Raw genomic sequence first — 24,129 nt, forward strand, 5'->3', positions numbered from 1 at the left:
CAAGCGAAGGTGGAGAGAAAGAGAGAGAGAGGGGTGCGTGTGTGGAGTGCCTACATGGGTATGCGTTGAGAAAGCGGGGCCACACACACACACACACACACGCACACGCACACGCACACGCACAGGTACTCTGGCTGAAAAGCTTTGCTGGTGCGTGTCTGAAGCTGGAAACGAAGTGGCGGTGACGAAGTGCTAGCTAGGCTAAAAAAAGTGGTCGGAAGCAGTACTAGAGATACCGCTGCTGGCGTGAGTGAAGCTCTTCGCGTGGATTAGCGGCTGTGGGTTGTGCTTCCTGATAGGCGTGGAAGGTAGGGAAGGGAGAGGGCGAGGGCGGGTGGGCGAAAAGAAAGAAGGCGTGAGGGTGTATCACCGGCATGGACAGAGCTGCACAAAGGAGAAAGAGGGCCTTAGGATGCTCTTGACCATCTAGAGAGTGATGTAGGCGACATCGCAAGCCAGCGGCGGGGACGCGTAACCGGCGAGATGTCGCACGCCGTACACAGGACGGAGAGAGCGAGCGAGCGAGAGCGAATGCGGTAGCGCGAAAACGCGATGCTCATTGCGCCCTCGAGCCCCGCAGGCACGCAGACAGGCCACTCCAAGAGAGGGATCGCACAGCTTTCGTTGTTTACCGCCCTTGCGCCTCCGGAGGGCCTTCGCGTGGTGTACGTGCCGCTGGCGACGGCCACACGCGCACACGCCGACCATGACGGAAAAGCACCGCGCCGCTGCGCGGTCGTGGCCAGAGGACGCGGCCATAACAGCACACCAGCCGCTGTGTGGCATATCATCGCCGGCGCACGTCTCTGCGTGCGGCTCAGGAGTGCAGGAGGTGCGGAAGGACTTCACGAGTGTACCAGCCTGCATTGTCCATGGTGACGGTGTCCGTCCTGTCGTCGCCCGCGTCGTCTTTGCTCGCCTTCCAGACGTCGAGGAAGTGCTGCATCACCTCGGTGCCAAGATACTGCTCGAACGGCTTCAGCAGCAGCACCTCCTGCGTCACACTGCGCCGCTCCACATCGCGGCGCGCGAGGACGCGGTTCACCCCGCCGGAGTCGTCATCAGCCCCCATCGATGATGATCGCCAGGAGGAGGGCCACTCGGCAGGGAGAAAGATGAGCCGCATGTGGCGGATTAGCACCATCATGACAGACACCCGCATGGGGTCGATGGTGGAGTACACCTCCTCGAACGGCACAAACACGCGCTTCACCGTTTCCGAGGGCGTCGCTGTGGAGGCATCCTTGACAGGGCTGTCACGCTGTGCGGCGCACGACGAAATCCCAGAGAGGTGGTCGCCGGCACCGCTCAACTGGCCGAGATGCTGCAAACAGCGCTCCCGGACGAGCGGGTGGCTCCTCAGGGGCCCGGTGAGCTCGATGATGGGCGGCTCAAAGGGATACCGGCTAGGGAAGTACACGTAGAAGGCGAAGCAGCCACGGTGCCAAGGCGAGGAGGGCGAGCGCACGTGCACAAGACCGTTCCACGCGTGGTCTGGCGTGACCATCGGGTCTACCCCAAAGGCCGACCCGTCGTTGACGGACGGCGTCAGCGACAGGCCATCCAAGCAGTAGAGCGGCGGCAGAAGCAACACGTCTCGCAGCGCGCTGGTCTTCGAACCTACCGAGTTTGCGACGCTTGGCTGCCTCTCATCCTCATCCTCCTCTGCCGGGGTCGATGCAGACGCGGCGCCGTGGGTGGTGAGCAGTAACATCTCGCGCCGGAGGTAGAGGGACCGGAAGAGATAGTCCCGAGTGGATGTGGAGTGCCCGCAGGGCGAACAGGATGAGGTCGTCATTGTTGGCGCAGCAGTCGATGAGGACAACACACTCGATGGGGGTGCGGTTAGAGCTAACTGGATAGCAGCACGCAGCCAGAGTTCAACCGGCGAGTGCTTGTACGTGCTTCTGTCAACGTTGTAGCAGCGCCGAGCCAAAACGCGAGCGAGGGAGTGGTGCTGGTGACGGGCTCTGTGTCAACGCACACGTATGCAGGCAATCGTTGTTGAGGTGAGAGCCGTTTCCTCCTGGACCATCACAGATGCACGCAATCGCCACGTGATATGCTTCCTTCTGCAGACACACACGCGGACTGGGATGCCGGGTGACGCAACCGGGCAGACAGAGTACAGGAAAGGAAAAGCAGCGGACTTGAAGAGGGGTGGTGCACCGCAGCGGGTGCGCTTGCAGATTGCGCAGGTGAAGAGGAATGACGTTCGGAAAGACGGAGGGGGGGGGGGCGGAAGTAAGCAGAGGCGTTCGAGCTGCTAATGGTGCGTGTGTGTATGTGCTCCGTTCGGCACTGATTTTCTTCATTGACAGCGGAGAGAAGCCGCGACGACGGGGGACACACACGCACGCACCTCATACAGCGCATGGCATCTCAGGGCGCAGTGCCCCAACCCCCCTCCGCTCTGCGGGCGGAAGCCAAGCAGCCCCCGACCTAACCCTGCCAATGCCAAACCACTTCGCGTGGCGACAGGGTCAAGCACCTACAAGGTAGGGGAGACCAGAGCGATGCACCGCCACTGATGCCGGCGGTCAGGTCCTGGACGGGCGTTGCGTCGGAGCGACCTGCGACGGCGAGCACGCTTGTGCACCACCCATATGACTAGGCAGCGTGTCAACACGTGACTCGAGCGCAGCACAGCCGGCCCTCACGCTGCCCACTGGGGCGAGGGGAGCCTGAGCCACCGCGAAGGCGCAAGGGACGCGCCACCCATCGCGTCGTGCGAAGCGGGTGCGTGAGTGGGAGGAGAGTTTGAGGCCAAGGCCATGCTCCGATGGCTGAGGCGGCGCATCGCCCTGGCGCGTGACAGGGCCCGGTGGCGGTACCGCGTGGCGTTTGACCTCACGTGGTGTTGCGACAGCGAAGAGCGGACACGCGCGGAGGAGGAAACAGATGAGCGGACAGAACGGCGCCCGCACGGACAGAGAGAGGTGAGCCCAAGGCAGGAGTGTGTGCTGCTGTATGAGGATGTGAGAGCTAGAACACCACCTTTACAGCGGTAGCGCTGTTACATCAACATGATCCGCCCTTAACAGTTGCCTTCAGTGCGGTGGTATACAGAGCACCACTTCTTGTTTAAGTGGCTGTTTTTCTCCGCGCATACCGAGTGAGCCGATCCTTTACTGCATCGCCCTCCCCCGCCTCCCCGCTTCCTCAAGAACAGCGGCACACCAGCGAGGGGTAAGGGCGCACCAGGAGTGCGCAGAGAGAGGGCGACTGCACGCAACACAAGTAGACGAACGAGGAAGCACGCAGAGGTCAACGAACACGGTCCGGAACGGAAGGGGAAGGAAGGGAGAGGGAGGGGAATCTAAAAATGCTGAGACATAGACACACGCGCAAGGAGTAGAAAGAGGAAATTGAGTGAGGTGCACATGACACAAGCACGCAAAATGAAAACGCAGGCGAGGGAGCGGGGAGGACAACGTGGGGCAATCCATCAGATGTCTCCCTCTTCCCTTCGCTTCCCTCCGGCCCACTCCCTCCCGCAGTGGATCGCTGCCGCTGCACCACTGCCCTTTGCACCAGCGCACGAAGAAGCGAGAGAGAGAGAGAGAGCTGCTAAGAAAAGAGGCCCAACAACGACAAGGGCGCACTGTGGCAGCACCGAAGAGGGGCGGTGGGTGGAGGTCATGGGTTGTACAACCAAGGGAGGGAGGAAGACAGATACATGCACATAGGCAAGGCGGAGACACACGGCAGCGCCCTGTGGAGCATCAGTGCGGCGCCAGCTTTGGAAGAAGAGGAATGAATACGCACATGCACGGAGGGATAGCCAACGGCACCTCGGCAGCCAAAAACAAGCAAAAAAAAAAACAGCAAAGATCGCAGCGAGAGAACGTAGCAGAAAGGCGAACAGGGAGAACATCATCGCGCGCTCACACACGTACACGCGCGGTGGCGCATAAAGTGGAGCGGAAGGACGGCGATGGCAGAGGGGAGAGAGGCGGGTGGGGGTGGAGGTGGAAGCAAACGCCAAAACTGAAAATGCACCACCACCGGATGGGAGCGACTCCGGAAAGGAGCAGGAATGGAAGAAGACAGGCAGGGAGAGCACGCTCTCCGGCCAAGGCATACATGTTCCCTACGTGTTCTGTTGCTGGCGCCAGAATACAGCTGTTGGCGGTGGGGAGGGAGGGAGGGAGGGGGGGGGGGCGGAAAAGGAACCATAGAACACAAAAGAGGCAAATGCACAGACACAAGAACGGTACAAGAGCAACCACACACTCACACGCGCCAAAATGGGCACAGGGAGGGGGGGCGAGCATCCTTAGGGACGAAGACGCATGCCATGTGCAGGCCTTGTCAGACATATGCGCGTGTGCGGGTTTTGCTTCAAGGAGGAGGGACCAATGCAGCTCTCTGCGCCACACACGCACGCGCAAGGAGACTCCTACACTCTGCGTTACTACATCATCCATGTCGTCTTTTCCGCTCCACTCGTTCATCAACGATGCACGCGGTCTTCCTCTACCTTTCCCTCCGCTTAGAAGTTCATCGCTCCGCATTGTCAGCACTGCTAGTCGTATGGATTGCCCTTTTTCGAAGCACGGATGTTGCTCTTCGGCTGTGACTGTAGCGCCACCTTGCACCTCCGATAGCAAGGAGGAGGGAGACAGTGAGGTGGGCGAGTACTGAGGTATCTGTGCGTGCGTTGATGCGATACGCCCCCTTGAATGTGACAGAAGCCAAGACGAGAGAGGCGCCAGTGACAGCCCATACCAACATGTCTTCACTCAGCGAGCATGCAGGAGAGAAGGGACAGAGGCGCATCATCGCGGTTTCCCGTTCCGTTTTTTCTCGTTGGATATATGACCTCTCTCTGTCCTTTCCCATTCCTCTCCCACCTCTACTTCCACACACGCTTGCACATCTGCATGTACGAAGGGCAGGGTGGGCGGTGGGGCCAAAAAGGAGCGAAGAGCAGGTGGAGAAAGGAGGAGGCTGGAGACGGCAAATGCAGAGTAAAATATGATGTGGCATCCATGCAGCTTTCCAGGGATACGCACACACACACGTACACACACACACACACACACAGGCACAGACATGTATGTGCGCATGCGTACACACCTATACATCTGCATCTACGCACAGCATGGGCGCACGCGCCCACCATACGCTCGCTCCACCACACCGGCACGTCCACAGGTCGGCAAACAACGACAAAAAACGGGCAGCTTTCAGGCAAGAATAACGAGAGGAAAACGCGATGGAGGGAAAACGCACAACGGCAGAGGGAGGGAGGGAGGGAGGCGGAGGAGAAGCGAAGCAGGCAAGTAAACGCAGAGACGGCCAACCACTGAGGAGGAGACGAGGGGGAGGCGGCATCAGCACAGAAACAAAGGCACACATGTCAAGCACGAGAGAGAGAGAGGCATGCATCTGCGGGGAGCGGGATTTTCGGCGGCCCCTCCCCCACACCACCCTGGATAGTTGTGTGCAGCACAGCAAACACAGGGCAGAGGGCCAGGCAGACGCACACAACACCACAAACACTCGCGTGAAGACAGTCACATTGACACGCGCGCACACAAACATGGGAGTCTCCAACGGCGAAGTCCAGCTGAACGCGCTCTCTCTGTATTCACCTGTGTATGTGTGCCGTTCTGCCCCCCCCTCTCTACTTCCTTCTTTATTTCTCATTGGGTCTGCTCTTGTTTAACTTGCGTGTTTGTGCTCCTATCCGACAGTGCACAAGTGTGTGCGTCCGGGTACAGTATACGTGCTGCGGAGAAGCTTTGAGTAGTCTAGGGATGCTCCCCGAGAACGCATGTGCACACACACACCATAGCGAAAGGATTGAAAAGAAAAGAGAGATATGGGGGGAGATGCGTGCGCTAGGCGGGAAATGGGGGGGTCCTATAGAACGGATCACTCGAAGAGACACACCGACAACGACAGCATGCATCACAGGGACAAACCAAGGTACCACACACATACACACACACACATAGAAAGAGAGACAGACAGCGGAGGTGAAGGGATGAAAGTGGTGAAGAAAGGAAAACGACGGTGCACCTGCAAGTGAGAGTGACGGAGCAGAAGGGGGGAGGCAGACAGGAGAGAAACACATCACATCACCGCACGCGCACATGTCATGCGATAAACGCATCGGCAAGACCAACTTCAGGGACCACAACTACAATACAAAAGAGAAAGGGAGAGGTGAAAGACGAACAGCGAAGAGGTACTGCATACACACGCACACGCCGGAGGGGGATGGATGTGCACAGGGAAGTGAAAGAGGCGAGCTTGCGCCACCCCATTCACCATGTGCGTATACAACACACATACAGAGAGAGAGAGAGAGCGACAAAGAAAAAGACCGGGTAAAGTATCACTGACGCCAAAGGCAGCACTATTCCATGACACCCGCCCGCGCGCACACACACACACAAAGAATGGAGGACGTACGAGGTGAGGGAGTCGGGTGACGGCTGTGTGGAGGGGAGGGGGGTAATGAAGTATGCGAGCGAAGACGCTAACCAAACATCGTACCCAGCCTGCTATCCGAAGCCAAATAGAACCGCGCCACGGCACCATACGGCTACACCCCTTACGTGCTCTCTCGACAGACATGAACGCACACGCCGGCACAGACAGAGACAGACAGACATGCATGGATAGGCTGGCTATCACCTCATGCACATCGTTCCCCCCTTTTCCACTTTGCAGTGCTACTGTCGCTCCGCTTCATCCGATCCGGAGTGCGACCTTGTGATGTCGATCGCAGCATGATTCCTCGAGCCCTTGGACCTAGAGGAGGCATAGAGATCCGGCTTGCTAAAGCTCCGGAGGTCGTGCTACGCAGCCTGCAGAGCAGCGAGGGTACGCATGCTTTCCTCGTGCTGCTCCAAGGCGTCCGTGTTGTATTTCACGAAGTAGTTTGCCGTGGTGATCCAGTCGTTGACCGCGTCCTTTGCCTTGCTGTGAGTGCTGCCGACGCTGCTACGCGTCAGCCCTTCGATCATTTCCTCCGTCAGACCCTCCTGGGAGTCGGGCCCGCGCTGCTTCTCGTGCGCCGTGGCGGCCACCGGCGCGCCCCTTTCAGCGGCGATGGGCAACGGTGCTTCATCAATGCTCATCTTTGCCTCCAGCTTCTTCGCCTGGGGCGTCTTGCGGCTGACGGCATGGCCCATTGCGCTGACCAGCAGAGTCGATGAAGGCAGAATCAGCGTGCTGTGCTAGCGAGGAAAACAAAGTGGACGACGTTTTGGGGATACACGTTCGAAAAGGGTAGATCGAAGGCAGCGCACAAGTTTCTGCCTTGGTTCTAGCCGTGGTGTTAGTTCCAACAAAATGAAGCGGCACTTGGCGATGAGGATGGTTAGGAATGCACAACGATGCTTCGCTTATGAATGCACGTGTGTGTGTGTGTGTGTGTGTGTGTGTGTGTAGCTACGAGGGAGATGTGGAGGTACATTCGACAACCTGCACGACGGGAAACGAAGACGAGATGAGATGCGAGGAGAAAGTGGATACGAAAGGAGCGAGGAGCTTGATGCGCGTGAAGAAAGGCTCACACAAGATGTGAGCTGCTCCTTGTGTCGAGCGTGTGAGCTGTGTGTGCGCGTGTGTATGTTGATGCATTGGACAAGTCATTTGCGATGATCTGCCGCTGCTGAAGGTGCAGCTACTGCAGTGCGTGTGGAGGTGGATGTGCAGGGATCAGCACGAGCACAAACAAGAAGGCCCGAGTCCATACATCAAGAGACTTCGGAATCCAAGTGCACAGGTACGTCCGTATCCCCCCCTGCCTGCCACAGGTGCGGGTAGGCAAATAATGGACCCCAACATCGCTCATCGCTGCCCACCCCCGTTCTACAATGGCAACAAGAATTCAGTTGATCAAGACACTTTCGCTGTTTTCGAGGGAGTTCGGCGTTCACGTTTCGCGGAAAAAAAGCGATGAGGTAGTAAGGGAGCGAGGGAGGCGTCAGCAGGGATGCCGTGATCGCTCTCCGGCTCTGCTTCCCCTGTTCGTCTTCCCTATCCCCATCAGCCTACCGCACATACAGGAGAGCACCGTCACTGTCCTGGTCATCCGCCTTCACTGCCTTAAGGCGGCACTTTTCCTGTGCTCACCAATTTCCTACGTTGCGTCCCTTTGGTCAACGCCCTTTGGTTTCAGCTTCGTCTTCGGCCCGCCATCGCCACCGCCTCCCCTCACCGCACACTGCACATCACTGAGACGGCGAGACGGAAGAAAACAAATACATCGCCTGCTCTCATCGACTGAAGGAAAAGGACAGAGAGAGGGAGAGGAGGCAGCGCACCGTGCGGAATGGTGATGGTAGTGGTGGTGTGTGTGTGTGTGTGTGTAGGGGGGGGGCGCATGAGCATCGACAACGACCTTCCCTTCCCCCCACACCCGCGCCACTGGCATTGCAAGAGCGAGATGAGCCCCAAGAGGAAGAACACAGCACAAAAGGCGGAACCGCCGGGGGAGAGGGCCACAATCAGGGCACAACGACAAGTAAGCAGCACACCCACTCGCACGGATACGCAGGCACAAGCAAAGAGAGAGCGGGGTGGAAATATACGGAAAAGATGAAAGTCAAGCGAAACAGCAGCGGCTGCATGTGCACCAGCACATGCAAGAACGCTGATACGCTCACGCACACACACACACACACACGTGTCAGCGACAACGCAACACGAACGCAGCGAGAAGCCAGACTGCGACGCCATTTTGCTGGTACAGAGCCTTGACACGCGTCGCTTGCATCTTCAGTCCTCCAGCACGGGCGTCTTCGCCGATGGACTGCGCGGCGCCAGGGCGGCAAACACAGTGCGGGACTTCTCAGAGTTCATCTTCCGGATAGACGAGATCACATTCGGTGAGAATCCGACCCTTGTTCTCAGTCTTTCCGTCCAACGAAAAGTCCGACTCTGGAACCGGCGGCAAACCCTTCAACCAGCGCGTCACCCTGCTCATCGGCACGCACCCTGCAAAGCTGTGGCGGCCAGAGCAGCCCGCCTCGCTGAGAGAGCCCCCGCCATCTGTGGTGAGGCTGTCCGCGTACCGGCTGCGATGAAGCGATGAGGTGTGCGACTTGAGGGAGGGCACACTCATAGGGAGGGGGTCACGCTGGTGATGGACGGGGGTCACTGCGCGGGCGACGACTGCAGCTGCGGTCGCTCATCCGCCCCCGAGGAGCACCCCGCACCCGACATGGGCATAGGGGCGTTGAAGTGACTCTGGTGCCGCAGATGCGGAGCTGTGCACCCTCCTCACTGCTGTGGAGGGAGCTGAGAGCGAGAGCGAAGGAGTACCAAGGCGAGATGAAGATGGAGAGGAGCCTTTGGCCGCAGTCGACAGCCGCAGCAGCAGCGGTGCACGCTAAGGTGAAAGAGGGAAGGAGGGGGCGTGCGGAGGTGAGGAAGTGCACTGCGGTGAGGTTCGAAAAGCATAAGGAGGGTGTAGTGGGTATGGTCTGCTGAAGGCTCTAGCACATTGCCCTTCTCCGCTTGAGTATGCTAATTCCTCGCCCTCCTACCTTTGGTTCTGCTGCCTCGTCGAAACAGCTGCGGTGCCTTTCTGCCAGCGTACATCGCTGTGTGAGGGGAGGGATGCACGATGCCCGCTCAAGCGCAGGCGCGACTCTTCGCGCTGCTGAGAAACAAAACGGAGCATTAGACAGGTGAAGGGGAGGGGGAGGGGGAGGAAAAAAGGGAAGGACAAGGGTTTAATGCATGCACACCGGGAAAATGAGGTGGAGCGACGGGAACCAACTTCAAGGCTCACGTTCGGTGAGGGCGCCATGTAGTCTCACAAAAATGGTGACACGCAGCGCGCCGTTCCCCCACTGCTTGTCGTCTTTAGGGACGGCGGTGAAGCGAGATTGCCCTTCCAAACCTTCAGAAACAGAGGGCGTGTCAGCAGCCCTCGTCCATCGCGACCGCCGAAGCATAACTTGCGATTCGACTACCGCTGCCGCTACACACATACACACACACACACACACACACATATATATATATATGTATATATACATGTGTTTCCTTGTTGTACGTGTATTCAGCTCAACGCGGAAATGCAGAAGGAAAGAGGTGAAGGATGGCACAGAAGCACACGCTACACACACACACATACACCCACCCACCCACCCACCCACACACACACACACACAGAGGAGCGCGATCAGGGTGCAGCTGCTTGCTGAGCACCTCTAGCTTCAGCAAAGACCAGCAATCACCGTGACTGTAATGACTGCATTGTATATATATATGTCGATGCAGGTGTGTATCTTACTGCACGTGTACAGTTGTGCGACTGCACCGCGGTCTCGTTATTCGCTCACAAAGCAAGATGGAAGAGGGACCACAATGGAAAGCATAAAGAGCAAACCCAACTCCAGCGATGAGGGAGCGGGATAAGAGGGGAGGGGTACGTATTAAGCGCTGCACCACATTGCCATGAGCTCGCGTCGCATCAGCTTTGCTCCTCACCTATTCAAACGCCGCTCACCGGCTGTCACACAGCGCTTCGCTGTGACTAGCCAGCTACTTGGCAATGCGCAGCTGCTTACACGTCGCATCCTGCTGTCCCTCCAACTTCCGCTGCCTATCATCGAATATGTCGTAGTTTGGCGGTGGCTTCGGTGTTCCAAAGCCTTGATATTTGTCGCTCGAGATACACACACCAGGCTGCCGCATCGCTGGCGTGTACTGCTCGGCGCGCTCGAACCCCCACAGGTACATGCAGATGTTCCGCGTAACCCACCGCTTGCGGCTCGCCTCGGTGAACAGGTCATTGCGCGGCCCCACCATGGAGCACCCCGTCAGCCACGGTATCACCCTCTCATGCACAAAGAGCAGCACGCAATCCCACAACGCCGGACAGAGGCGCAGCACCCACGGCAGCGTGTCGACTTTCAGCGCAATATACGAGCTCACCATGTTTGCGGCGTACAGCTGGCACACTGCAACTCGCTTGTCCACCTTCCTGGCATGGTAGAGGGAGCCGCTGTGAAAGGAGATGAGGGTGGTATGATCGTACATGTAGTCCGGATAGCGGCGGTAGAGGTCGAGCACCTTGTCCGTGCATAGGTACGTTCGCTTCAGATCTTTCACCTCGATCAGCATGCGCATGTTGTTATCACGGCAGAACAAGATGGCTTCCTCCAGCGTAGGAACGCGAACCTTTCCCGTGGGGTCGGCCGTGAAGGTGCACTGGCGCAGCTCAAACAGCGTCAGCTCATCGATGCGGCGCGTCGGCGGGACGTCTCGGAGGTGGCCGTTGACGAAGGCGTCGTGAAAGATGACGACTTCGTTGTCTTTGGTGAGACGGGCATCACATTCGACACCGCCACATCCGGATGCGGCCGCGTGCCGGAATGCCTCCAGCGTGTTCTCCGGCGTCCCCGCCACACCACGGCACCCACGGTGCCCGAACACGACGCCGCCCCACAGGAGCCGCGACGGGCCCACGGGCAGCTGAATGTGTCTCAAGTACGACCACCCCAACGCAGCCCCAACGCTGCCGAGGAAAAGTACTAGCTTCATCGTTCAGCGCGAGAAGGGAAGGACAGAGGGAGGGAGGGGGGGGGAGCGAGGGCCAAGATGTGAACGCACGAGGGGCTGGTAGTCGTTTAGTGAATATGCACATGCGCACACACATGCACACTCGAGCGTATGCGTAGAAGGCAGTTGGGAGGCTGCAGTTGCTGTTACTCTTCAGCGTTCCTGCGTTGTGCCGGATGCCGATCACAGGCGGTGGGCAGAGGAGGGAAAAGGGGAGAGGGAGAGCCGGTAGTGAACGGGAGGAGCAGGAAGACGGAGGAGTAGATGGGAGCAGGGGAGGTTGCCGGGTGAGGGGAAACGACACGCACAGGAGGAGTGGAGACCCGGACCGTGTACCAGAAGGAGAGGGGAAGTGGCTTGGACTTACGCGACGTGGAGCCGTCCCATTCATCGGGGTGGAGAAGTATATGGGACAGAGCGGCGTACAGGTGAAGGGCAACCCTCACCCACCCCTTCACGCACACGCCCTCAAGTACATCGTATCTGAGGTGTTTCTGCACCGCATGGGGCGGCGTTAAACGGAAAGCACCTCGAGTGCCTCCACACATCCCTCTACGCCCAGAGTGCGGTGCTGCTACCACTCTCCCTTCGCTTTATCCTGCTGGCGTGGCTTCCGCGATTGCTTGGCCGGATGCCTTTAGCTCGACGAGGAGACTCAAGAGAAAGAGGCACCGCACATGCGCGGCTGCACGCGTGCGTTCAACAGGTTTGCTGTGTCCTCCGTATTTGCGGTTCTACCACAGAGTTTCTCCCGTCCCTCCTCCCCATCGATACGTGCGCAAAGAGAGAAGGGAAGGGAGGTGGTGTGATACGCCGTGGCATGTTGTCGCGGTCTGCAGAGGGTATGCCGGAGGTGGAAGCCTCTGTGCTGCGCGTGAACAGCAGCAGAAGAAAGGGCGGCGCGCGCAAGTGAGCGCATAAGTACAACACGGACACCAATAGAGGCGATGGCTGATGAAGCAGGCACAGCAACAGCGGCGCCAAGAGGAGAGGCCACACAGCGCGGCACACCACAACGATGACCACAAACAAGCGAACACACCCTAACGGTGTCTCCCCTCCCCTCATACGCACGCACTACATTGGTTTGCTTCCTGGTGAAGGAGTGAAGCCTGTGCGTCATGCACGCGTGGGGACGGCGGCGGACGGGGGAGGGTGGCAGAGCACACCGACGAGGAGGTGGGCCAGGCGTCTCTCTCTCTCTGTCTGCAGGCAGAGGCGGGGAGAGAGATGTGCGATTGGGAAACGCAGCACGAGTCGAGACAGCAAAAGCGAAAAAGAGAATCACGCAACGCACGCGCACACCTCAGCACACGGTAATACCGGAAATACGCACGACACCACCGGCAAGAATGTGGTCGGGTGCACACGCATGCAAGGGTGTCGAAGAATCGACGGCGGCGTGCTGTCCTTCGGGGTGGCTTCTCAGAGGGCAAAGCAACCCATGGGGAGGATGTCCTGGTGCTTTAGCTCCCGGATCAGCAGGTCCTCCAGCTGTAGCATGAAGGGTTTATCAGCCGCCCCAAACCAGTTGACGAGATCAACACTGTAGTAAAGGGCATGGTTGGAGCGCACCCACTGCAAGCACTGCGCCTTGTCATCCGCAAAGAAACCCGCCTTCACAAACCGCAGTACGTAGTCGGGCACAACGACCGAGGACTTGCCAAAGACGGAGGCGACCTGCTGCTGAAAGAACTGCACATCCACCTGCAGCTGCATCACGAAGAGGTCGCTCATGCGCTTCTTGGGGAGTTTGCTGTACTCCCGTACCAGCACGGCCTGCGCGGCAAAGATGAGACGCTGCAAGAAGACCGATTCAAGAGCCGGGGTCGGCATCGGGACATGTCGCTCGTTGAGCTCCTTCATGCTGCCTACAAGCTGCGCCACGTACGAACTCACCATCACTTCATCCTTTCCGCCCTTCAGCTTCGCAATATTTTTGCAGACGCTCTCCATGGGGCAGATAGCCTGGCACAACCGGTGGATGCACACGTGCAGCACTTCGTGCGCCGCCTCGTAGAGGACACGGCACCGCCGCATGTAGGACTGCACCGTGGTCGCCGGAAGGAGTGGGCTCATTGTCTGGATAGTGGCCTCGTAGAGAAAGATGAGGCTGAGCACCGATTGGCACGCCACTGTGCGGTTGCCAAGGGCAAACTGCTGTGCGGCGCTCGTGAACTCATTGGACAGACGGCCCCACACGGCGGGCGGGAATCGAAAGGTCGTCGCGTTAGCGCCGCCGACACCGCCACCACCGCACACATGCCGGACATGATCCTTCGGGGTGTACTGCCCATTTACCGCTCCCACCGCACGCTCCCCTGCCGCGCGCACCTCGGCCAACACGCGCTGCGCTTTCGCGGAAAAGTCGCCCTGATGCTCGATCGGCACACTGCGCGACACCGACACAAAGCTGTCCACGACAGTGTAGAAGTAGAGGCACAGCAGCTCCTCGCACCAGCCAAGGATATCGGCCGCCAAGGGAGGGAACCGCACTGCTATGCGGGCCTGGTACTCGAGGAATGCGTTGGCGACGGAAATGGCGCTGGAGGTGAGGACGGAGGGCGGCATGTCCACCGACGACGCAAGCGTAGCGGTATCCTGGATGCTGACAGGCGCGCTGACCGGCGCAGCCTCTAAGCCAGTCCCCATGTCGCGCATCGTGGAGGCGGAGTCTGCAGAGTCACCGGTGGCCGCCGCCGCGCAACCCGTCTTCGCTGTGGCCCAATGGGCACCGAAGGTCTGCGTCTGCACAAGGCTCGACGTGTCGGCGGGCTCCAGCATCTTTTGAGTGAGAAACGGGTTCTCCATGAACGGTATCGCCCCCGCGGCAAGGGAGCCTTCGTCGGTGCTCTGATGCAGGTAGCTATTCACCTCCTTGATGAAGCTCTTGAAGTTGCTGGGGGACAACGGCTTCACCATGTTTAGCGACGGAGGAGAGACAGGACTCACGACCCAGTCGTCCTCAGCCATAAAGGCCAGCACCTCGTGGGCCTTGGGTGTCTGGAAGTGCATCTGCATGTGACGCAGCAGCACCGCCTTGGTCTGTGTTCGGGCCGCGGCTTGCTCCGCCTTTTCAAGTCCCAGCACGCCGAACGCCTCTGTCAGCATACTCACCACCACGAACAGGTGCAGCACACGGTCTGGGTCGATCGAGGCAAGGCGTGCGCTCGAGAGAACCACCGTCAGCTTCTCGACCAAGTCACGGCCGACCTTACGACCTGTGTCCTGCACGCGCTGCAGCGCCTGACTGTGCAAGCCGGCGTACGGAGAGTCGGTGCGGCGTTCCTCTTCGTGAAGCCGCACTACGGTAGAGTAGAGATACAAGAAGTCCATCAACTTCGCAGCCATCTGCCGCACGCCGAGGGTGAGGTAGTCGGGGTGTATGCCCTCTGCAATGTCCGCTAGTGGGGCGTCCTCGCTCTTCACAAACGACACCTCTGTCAGGGACTTGCACAGAATCTGAATCGCTGCGCGCCACACCAGCGTTGCCACCAACGTGCACGTCTTACTGGCACAGCCGAGGTCCTGTGAGGCCTCAAGCGCGTTGCGGTACCTCGGTACAATGAACTTGTTCGACAGGCAGTCGGTGAGCACCACCTCGATGCAGTCGGTGAGCTTCTTGGGGTTGTCGCGGTACATGCGCCACTCCGCCATCACCCGCTTCATGCAGTAGATCTTTGCCAGCGAGCTCTCCATGTCGATGGGGCCTTCCCGCTTCAGAAAGCCGGCCGCCTCATGCACCTTGCCGCTGGAGATGAGGTTCATAAGCTGAGTTCGCTTTCCGCACATCGCCTTCATCGCCTCCAGCAGCTGAATAGCTGCCTCCATATTCTCCTTCGTGCGCTGCTGCGCCAGCAGCGCCACCTGCGAAGCCACAGCGGCCTTCGACTTACGAATCGCCGCGCGCGCCTTCTTGCAGTCGCTCGAGGTCATAAGCAAGCTGTCATTGATGTCGCGAATCTTCTCCGTGCCACTCACGAAGGAGTGGTGATGCGCCAACACCCGTCGCTTGAGCGTTGTGCTCACAATGTTGCACTTTTGGCGCAGTTCCCGCATCTTTCCCTCCGCGGCCTCGCGCATCAACCGGCCCTCGGCCTCGTCGTCGGTGTACGCGAAGCCGTCCAAGTGCTCGAGCTCGAATATGGCAGGGTTGTACGTCTTGTCAAAGAACTTCTTGTCTACCTTCTCCTGCACCTGCGCGTCGGTGAGCGGCTCCTCATCGGAGCTCGCCACATCGCTCGCCTCGTCTGCCGCCACGCGCACTCCCTCGGCGTTGCGCACCTCGGCTCCGTATTTGATTTGGAAGAAGCGTCGAATATCGCCCTGCGACATGACGCCGCCGGTCCCCGAAATTGCCTTCAGGCGGTCCACCGGGATCTGCTTCAGCACCGACTTCGTTTTTCTGTAACCGATCCTCACGCCCTTCATCGCCTCCTTCCACGCCGCGGCGAGGCTCTCGGTAACGTCCTCCATCCTCCTTCGCTCCCGGCGTTGCAGATGTGCAAGCAAGCAACTTGCTGTCGAGTCGATGGCGCTGACGCTCCTATCAGCACTGGATTGCCAAGGAGACGCACACGCGCGCAGACCACACGAGAGAGGTGGGTCTCCTTCCCTTGTTGCTGCGGCAGTGTGTCGTTTTCTTCTGTTCTCGTTTGCTTCTCGGTGGCGTGGACTCCTCCCCAGTGTCGAAGGGGTGCCTCCCACGCTCACAGGAGTGGCCAACAACGGACCTTACAGGAATAGTCGGCGGAGGGAAGGGGGAAGTGGGGGAGGGAAGACAACAGGGAGACATGAGCACACAGCGGGGCGGGAGAGAGTGTGTTCGCCCCCCCCTTCCACGGTGTGAGATTTCACATCAAGGAAAGCTGCAGCAGCAATGGCAGTGCCGTAGTGACGCAGCGAGACGCGAATACGCCGTACACGCACCACCACAACACTCTCGCAAAGCCAGAGACGCGAGCAACACCCGGGGGCGAGAGAAAGGGAGATCAGGGGCCTGCGTTGGGAGGGGGGGGGGAGAGATGAGAGCAGATGTCGCCTTCCTTCTGTTTTCACTGCTATTTGCTGGCTTTGGTAAGCATACTCACCCATACGCACACACACACACAAGCATACGCACGTCTACTTCTACGTTTACGTCTATGGGCGTCATTCTCTACTGTACACGTAACAAAAGATTAGTACACGCAGGCAACGCCACCCAACACTAAGGGTCGCTACGAGGAAAACCGCGACCCCTGTAGTGCGTCTTGCTGGCGGAGGCGTCGGCCCACTTCCAGCTGCTCCTGCTGTTTGTCAAAGCACAGCTGCATGAGCTGCTGAGCATTGCGCAGCTCCTCGATCTTCTCCATCAGGTCGCGCTCGCGCGCTTGCGTTTCGGCGAGGGAGGCCTCGCTAATGTTCTTGAGCGACTCCACGTTCGCGCACCGCTCACGCAGCGCTGAGGTCTCCGCCTTGTATGACTGCAGCTGCCCAAGGATGTCTGCCTCGTGCTGGCGCAGCATTTGCACCTCTTTCGTCAGCTCCTTCACCCGCTGCTCCAAACTCTCCACCTCACGCTGGTACCTGCGCCTCTCCGCAACGGCAGTGGCGAGCTCTGCTTGCGCTCCCTCGAGTCGCATATCACGGGTCCGCTGGGTCGCCTGATGCTCAGTGACAACGCGCTCGTGACTCAGCCGAGCCGTCTCGAGCTGTCCACGCATGAAGTTTATCTGCTTTTGCAGCTCGCCGCACCGCTGCTCCGCGACTTCCCGGGCCTCAACGGCGGCCACCAGCCGCTCCTGCTCCTTCGTGGCCCGGTCGGCCTCTTGCTTCGCCTCCCGCCTTTTCTCACCCAGCACGCGTTGCAGCGCGGCCACTTCCGCACGCAGCTCGCGAAGCTCGTCCTCGTTGTGCTTCTGCTCCACGGCTCGATCATCCAGCTGACGCTTCAGCTTGTCGTAATGATGCTGCAGGCTGCGACGCTCCTCCTCGGCAGCGCGTGCATCACTGCTGCGTTTCGCATCATCCGCGGCCACCCTCTCCTGCAGGGAGGCGGTCTGGCGCTTCTCAATCTCCAACAACGCTGTCACGCGCTCCAGAGAGTCCTTCAAGGCGTGCGTGCGGTGCTCTCGGTCGCTGTCGCTGCGCTGCGCTGCTTCTTTGAGTGCCAGCACGCACCGCTCCGCCTCAGCCAGCTCTCTCTGAACACGCGCAACTTCCTCGTGGTGCTCTGCCGCGGCAGCCTCCATCCGCCGTTGGTGCGCCTCCTCAACGGCTTGCAGCTCCGCTTTGTGCTTCAGCTGAAGACGCACCAGATGCCGCTCCGTGTCCCTCGCGCCTTCGCAGAGCTCGGCTGCGATCTTCTGGGCAACAGACCAGCTGTCCTTGGCAACACTTGCGGCGCGGGACACGGTGCCGCTGTGCGCGCGCAGGACGAGATCCATGCACGCCCGCTTCATTTCCGTTGCCTCCTCCGCGTACTCCTCCAGTGCCAGCGCTCGGGACGCTGCGACATGGCGCTGCAGCTCACGGTAGCTACCCTCCACAGACAGCGCTCTGCGCTGCGCCTCGTGCAGCTGCATTTGCAAAGAGGTCGCGAGCTTCTCGGCAGCCATGGCACCGTTCGTGGCGTCGCGGAACGACTCCTCCTGTTGGCGGCACATCGCTTCGTAACGCGACTTCACCTCACTGACACGTGTGTCCGCGATGTCCTGCGCTCGCCGCAGCGCCTCCTCCGTCTCCGTGAGCTTCTTCATCAGGTCGGCTTCCCGCTGACAATCCTCCTTCTCGCGCTTCGCCGACGCCCGCACCCGCTCCTCCATGCGCTGCAAGAGCGCCTCCATCTTCGCCTTTTCCGTCTTGTACCTCTCGCGAATTGCGTTGGCGGCGGCTGTCTGCCCCTCGGCACGCTCGAGCGACGCCACTGTAGATGCCTTGACCTCCTCCAACTGCTGTAGCGCCTTCTGGACCTCCTCCTTGCGCTGCTGGTACTTGTGCTCCCGACTGTCGAGGGTGCCGGTGAGCGTCGTCACTTGTGCTTGGACCTCTAGCAGCTGCTGCTCGGCGCGTGCCTTGTCACATTGAAGCGCGGCCACCTCCGCCTCTCGCGCCGAGACGGCCTCCTCCAGACTGCGGATGCGCTGCTGGGCGTTGTCCATGTGCATGCGGCTAAGCTCCTGCTGATGCTGCAGCTTTTCTAGCAGAACAAGACTCTTGCCCTTCTCTTCGTTAAGGTGGGGAAGCACCGTCGCCTGCTCGCTGCGGAGGCGCTGAATAGTGTCGTCGCGCTCGTGGATTGTCTGGCGCAGCTCCTCAGCAGTGCGCTTGGCAAGCGACTCCACGTCCTCTGCGTGGCGTGCAAGGCGTGCGCACTCCGCATCGCGCTGTTCCCCCTCCTCCTTGAGGAGCCGCACCTCCTTCGACCTCTCGTCGACGCAGCGCTGCAACCGCTGCTGCTCCTGCAAGGCGACGCGCAGCTCCATCTCAGCCTTGTCAGCCCGCTCCTCCGTTGCCTTCCAGGAGAGTGTTAGCTTGTCACAGTTCGCCTTCTCCTGCATGACTTCCTTGAAGGCCACCTGCTTCGCCTCTACGCACTCCCTCACCTCCAGACGGAGGGCGGCGATGGCGCCGTCCTTCTCGCTCAGCTGGGCCTCCACCGCAGCAAGGGTGGCGGCCCTCGCCTCCGCGGTTTTTCTGATGGCCACCACGCTCTCCTCTGCTCTTTCTCTTGCTGCCTTGGAGTCCAGTTGAGCCCGCTCTGCCTCCTCGATACGCTGCCGCAGGACGCCTTCGCTCCTCTCGTGCGCGGCCAAGCGTTGCGTGAGCTGGGCAACCTCTGCCTGCTGCTTATCGGCCTCCCGCTGTAGGCCCTGGATGACCGTCTCCTTCGCCTCGATGGCGTTTTGCAGGCGGCTCATCTCGCTCCGCATGCTCTGCCGCACCTCCGCAACGTGATGAAGTTCTTTCTCCAACCCCTTCGATCCACCCGCCCTCTCACTTAGCTCCGCGCGCGCGAGCTCCAGCCGCGCGTGCAAGTCCTGCACCTCGCTCTCGTGGCGGCGTCGCATGTCTTCTACAGCAAATGCGTGGTCGTGCTGAAGCTTCTGCAGCTCCTTGCCGTGGACGAGCTCAGCGCGGCGTGTCTCCTCCTCCTTGTCTCGGAGCTGCAGATGCAGACGCTGCACGCCGGATTGCAGCTCCTCCAGCTTCTGCGCCAGGCTATGCTCGTCGGCAGCCGTGCGCCGTTGCGCATCCGCCAGCTCCGACTGTGCGCGGCTCAGTTGGTGCTGCAGACGATCACGCTCTTCGGCTCTCGAGGCCGCGGCAGCCGTGACAGTGGCCAGCCTCTCACGCAGCTCCGCTTGCGTGCGAGTCGCCTCCTCACGAGCGCGAGCTAGTGCGTCGGCGCTGTCGCTGATCATCCGCTCTCGGGTTTCGAGTAGCCGACGCACGCGGTCCGCCTCGTCCTGAGATTGCCGCAGCTGCTCCTGCAGCGTGCGGTTTTGTGCCTGCACCCCCTCGTGCGCCTTTTCCGATACCGCCTTGTAGCGCTCGTGTTGAGCACAGGCTGCCTGCAGCTCCGCCGTGGTGCGCTGGAGCGCCTCTTGCGACCGCACCAAGGACCGTTCCAGCTCACCAACGCGCTCGGCAGACTCCATCTGCGCTCGCCGGCACCGCGCCGCCTCCTCGCGCAGCTCTCGTTCCGTCTGCTGCTTCGTCAAGTCCGCTGTCGTGAGCTGATGCTTCGTGGTATCGAGCGCCTTCGTGGTGGTCTGTAGCAAGGCTGTCAACTCCTCCACGTCTTGCTGCGCTTTCCGAAGCGCCTGCTTCGTCGTGCGGTGATCTATCTCTCCGCTAGACAGCGCGTCTTGCAGTTTTTCTATGTCTTGATTGGTCTTTACACGCTCGCTCGCCGACTTTGCCTCGAGTGCAGCGAGCGCCGACGTGTGCTCGTGAATCGGCATCATTTCCTGGATGCGCGCCTCCAGCTGCTGCGCGTGTGACCGAGTCTCACCCAGTGTCCACATAGCTACCTCCAGCTCACTCTTGAGGTTCGCTACAGCCGCGGTCTGCGCCTCCAGCTGCAGCTGGGTTGCCGCCCACCCCTCGTCGCATTTCGTTTTTTGGGCCTGTACCGCCGCAAGGGTGGCCTGGGCGTTGGACAAGTCACATTCCAGTCGGCAAAGCTTTGCCGCGGCTTCCGCTGCCGCTACCGCGTGGCCCGTGGCGTGCTCCTCGCTCTCCTGCAGCTGCTTCTTGAGGGCCTCCGAGTTGAGCACGAGTTTGCGAACCGCCTCCTCATCACGCGCGGACTGTGCCTGCATCTCCTTCAGTTTTCTGCTCTTGCTCTGCAGCTGCTCCGAAAGCTGTCTCTGCTTCGTGGTGTGGTCCTCCTCCCGCTTCCCGGCAGCTGCCTCTTGATCTTGCAGTTGTCGGAGCAGCCGGTGAAGCTGGTCATCCTTGTCGTTGATGACTCGCAAGTACTCCTCTAGGAGCTGGTCAACGTGGTCGCTCGGTACTGGCCCACTTTTCGGTGCCCCATCGGAGACCATGGTGCAGCAGCGCAAAACGTGGAGTCGGTGTAACGCACTCTTGTGAGTCACCTCCTCGTCTCTCGCTCTGTCGCTCGTGTGCACGCGCTCTCTCGTGCGAAGAAAAAGGGACGGCGCACACCGTAGATACGACGGGTAGCGGGGTAAGAGGGTGGCCAGGAGACCGATGAGATACGCACAGGCCCGGCTCACCAAGCTAAGGGAAGTGACAACGCCAAGTGCATACCTGCAGACGATCCACCATCGAAGGAAGAGGAGAGGGGAGAGCGAGGGGGATATCAAAGAGCGATACGTTGGTTGACGAGTGATGTGCTTATGGACATGGCGGAAGTGGTAATCCTCCTAGATGAGCACCACTACTGGGCGACGGGACGCCTCATGACGCCACAACGCAGCGCACATGCCGTGGTACGCACAGACGCCCAGTCAGTGTCCCCTCCGCGCCGCCCCTCGTTCGGAGCTCGCGGAGAGACCAGATCGACTCTCCCTCTGCCCGGCAGGAGAGCAGCCCCGTGGCACAAGGTGCAACCGTGAGCTGTAGATACAACTCTTTGGCGATACTCGCACAACACGCCGATGCACCGGTGCATCCACCAGCAGAAATGCACCCCAACCTCCGGCAGGCCACTATGCCCTCTCACGCCCACACTCTAGCTCGACCGCGGACATGGACGTGTGTGTGTGGGGGGGGCACAAAGACGACCCAAGCAAAGGCAGCCCAAAGGTGTGCACCATGAGAGCGAGAGATAACATACACGGACTATGGCGAACACTGTGCAGACATACTCTCTATGGGTGTGAGCCAGGTCAAACCTCAGTCAACATGTGCACCACGCGGTGTGGTAAACTGGACTTTAACTGCTCCCGTGATTCCGGCGACTTCAGCATGAGCGTGGCGCGGCTGTGCGCTGGCACCACTGTGTTTCCGCTAAGCGCATTGTTCTCTATAAGCTCCTTCAGCGAGTTCGCCACTCGCTTCACTGCCTCGGGGGTGGTCACCCATACCACACAGCGGTTCCGACGGCCCTTGAAAGGCGCCATCAACGCCGCCCTGAGCTGATCAACCGACTCGAAGGGTCCGGGCAGCGTAACGACAGCGCCGCCGCTGCACTGGGTCGCAAACGCCAGTGAGTCCAGCCCCGTCTCCTCTGTTCGCCAGTGGACCCCGCTCACCCCGGTGCGACGGCTGAGGACTGCTTTTGCCAACCGATTGGTGGTAGAAGCCACCACTGCGCACGAGCACGGATGCCGTTCCTGCGGAGAGGCATCCCCGCTAGGTGAGAGCAGCACCGCAAGACGCGCCGCTGCGAAAACCAATACAATAGCTAGCAGGGCAGTGAACCACCACTTGTAACGCCGAACGAAAGCCGCGGCCTTCCCTTCTAGCCCCTCGACACTTCGTTTTGCCTCTGCTCTCGCGGACTGGCTGCGCTGCTTGCTCTTTTTCTCAGCAGCACTCGCGCTACCTCGCGACGGCTGCGGTGTCTCTGCTGCATCGCGTATGCGGCCTCGCTTCTTAGCGTTGGACCCGCTTCGCGTTTTGGGCGCCATCTCTCGCAATCTCGCACAAACACAGAGACGGCCAACAGCAGTTCCGCCAAGAGCCGCTATCAGCCTCACCCTTCGCTTGTATCCCCTCTGCCGCGCCGAAAATGATGCGCGCCGGCTGAGACGCAGAAGAGAAGAGAGAGGGAGCGAGAGACACATTGAGAAAACGCGGAACGACAGACGACGAGTGCGCCATCAGAGAAGCGCGTCAAGGCAGCATGCTCAGCAGCGTCGACCTCGAAGGCAAGGAGGGGAAGTGGCAGATGCGTCAGGTACATATGACTGCCGTAGCTCCTGCTCCCCGTGAAGTGTTGAGACACGTGCAATTGAGTTGCCTGTGCACGTGTGTGTGGAGACGCTCCAACAAAACTCACCACAGCAGAGCTGCGTGATGCAGACGGCGGTGGGGAGCGAAGTGTCTCTATTTTTCAAGTGCGCGTGTGTTCGTTATCCCGCACTGTCCATGAAAGAGGAGAAGACGATGCGCGGGCACCAACGGCGAAACGAGACAGAGAGAGAGAGCGGAGGGGGAACGAGGGACCGGAAGGAAGGGGCACGGCGCGAAGGCACTCCCGAGAAACATTCGTGCTTGTGTGCTTGTGTGAAGAGGTGAAAGAAAGAAAGGACAAGCGGCACACGGCACAGCGCATCACTCCCTCGACGCTTGCGCACTTTTGAGGGTCCGCAGTCACCACTCTGGCGGAAGAAGGCGCCTCGAGGCGTCGAACGAGGGCAGCGCGCTGTCTGCCTTGTCACTTGCGGACAGTAGCGGTCTTGAAAATGCCGCCAGTCTCTCGTGGCGCCGTCCTAGATCCTCGATGGCTAGCATCGCGCACTGTGATGGAACCCATTGCTCGCTGTGCATATTGCGGACGAGCTCCATGGCGTAGGCGGCATCATCCTCAGCGTTACATGCTTCCAGTAGATGTGTGTACGTGTACGGAAGAAAGGGCACCTGGTCCGCCTGCTGCTGCTTGCCAGCCGCGATGGCGCCCTTGGCATTGCCGCTCTCTTGCCGCGCGCGGATCAGCGCCAGGTGGCAAACGCTGTCTAGCAGCATCGTCTTGTGAAAAGTGGCAAAGATGTTCTCTACCTCGTCATAATGCTTCCCTTCAACGCACGCTGCCAGCGCGCAGCCAACACCGACCACATCGGGACGCACGTTCTCCCGCTTCATCTGCTTGAGCACCTGCAGCGATTGCGCCCATGCCCCTGGCTGAACACACTGTCGCAGGATAGAAGTGAAGTGGCTCACGTTCATCGCGACCCCTTCCTGACGCGCCGTGTGCCACAACTCCACTGCGCGGAACCAGTTATTCGCATTCGGGTCCAGAAGCTCTTGTTGGAGGGCGTACACGTGGCCAAACTGGTGCATCCAGCCTCCGCCGTAGCGAGGGAACAATCCCTGACCAGAGCTGGGCGGATGCATGAGCAGACCGAAAGCAACTGGGGGGAGGCGACACGTCCAGGGACAGGCGGTTTTCTGCTCTTGGCATAACACACGGAG

At 60.0% G+C, this 24,129-nt stretch overlaps 7 protein-coding genes across 7 annotated transcripts; all 7 read right to left on the minus strand.

Moving 5' to 3' along the window:
• Positions 1-817: 817 nt before the first annotated feature.
• On the minus strand, positions 818-1,798 carry LMJF_24_2140 (conserved hypothetical protein; the record flags this gene model as incomplete). Its single annotated transcript, XM_001683680.1, has 1 exon — positions 818-1,798. One exon carries the CDS (start codon positions 1,796-1,798, stop codon positions 818-820), a length of 981 nt encoding a protein of 326 aa, XP_001683732.1.
• A 5,017-nt stretch (positions 1,799-6,815) lies between these two features.
• LMJF_24_2150 (hypothetical protein) lies at positions 6,816-7,151 on the minus strand (the record flags this gene model as incomplete). Its single annotated transcript, XM_001683681.1, has 1 exon — positions 6,816-7,151. The coding sequence occupies one exon, from the start codon at positions 7,149-7,151 to the stop codon at positions 6,816-6,818; it is 336 nt and encodes a 111-aa protein (XP_001683733.1).
• A 3,367-nt stretch (positions 7,152-10,518) lies between these two features.
• Positions 10,519-11,520, minus strand: LMJF_24_2160 (conserved hypothetical protein; the record flags this gene model as incomplete). Its single annotated transcript, XM_001683682.1, has 1 exon — positions 10,519-11,520. The coding sequence occupies one exon, from the start codon at positions 11,518-11,520 to the stop codon at positions 10,519-10,521; it is 1,002 nt and encodes a 333-aa protein (XP_001683734.1).
• Positions 11,521-12,963: 1,443 nt separating this feature from the next.
• On the minus strand, positions 12,964-16,014 carry LMJF_24_2170 (conserved hypothetical protein; the record flags this gene model as incomplete). Its single annotated transcript, XM_001683683.1, has 1 exon — positions 12,964-16,014. One exon carries the CDS (start codon positions 16,012-16,014, stop codon positions 12,964-12,966), a length of 3,051 nt encoding a protein of 1,016 aa, XP_001683735.1.
• A 743-nt stretch (positions 16,015-16,757) lies between these two features.
• Positions 16,758-21,074, minus strand: LMJF_24_2180 (putative basal body component; the record flags this gene model as incomplete). The annotated part of the gene is made up of 1 exon (XM_001683684.1): positions 16,758-21,074. One exon carries the CDS (start codon positions 21,072-21,074, stop codon positions 16,758-16,760), a length of 4,317 nt encoding a protein of 1,438 aa, XP_001683736.1.
• An 807-nt stretch (positions 21,075-21,881) lies between these two features.
• On the minus strand, positions 21,882-22,625 carry LMJF_24_2190 (conserved hypothetical protein; the record flags this gene model as incomplete). Its single annotated transcript, XM_001683685.1, has 1 exon — positions 21,882-22,625. One exon carries the CDS (start codon positions 22,623-22,625, stop codon positions 21,882-21,884), a length of 744 nt encoding a protein of 247 aa, XP_001683737.1.
• A 685-nt stretch (positions 22,626-23,310) lies between these two features.
• On the minus strand, positions 23,311-24,051 carry LMJF_24_2200 (conserved hypothetical protein; the record flags this gene model as incomplete). The annotated part of the gene is made up of 1 exon (XM_001683686.1): positions 23,311-24,051. One exon carries the CDS (start codon positions 24,049-24,051, stop codon positions 23,311-23,313), a length of 741 nt encoding a protein of 246 aa, XP_001683738.1.
• Positions 24,052-24,129: the final 78 nt, after the last annotated feature.

Source organism: Leishmania major, chromosome 24 (genome assembly GCF_000002725.2).
Source record: "Leishmania major strain Friedlin complete genome, chromosome 24".
Taxonomy (NCBI): Eukaryota; Euglenozoa; class Kinetoplastea; order Trypanosomatida; family Trypanosomatidae; genus Leishmania; species Leishmania major.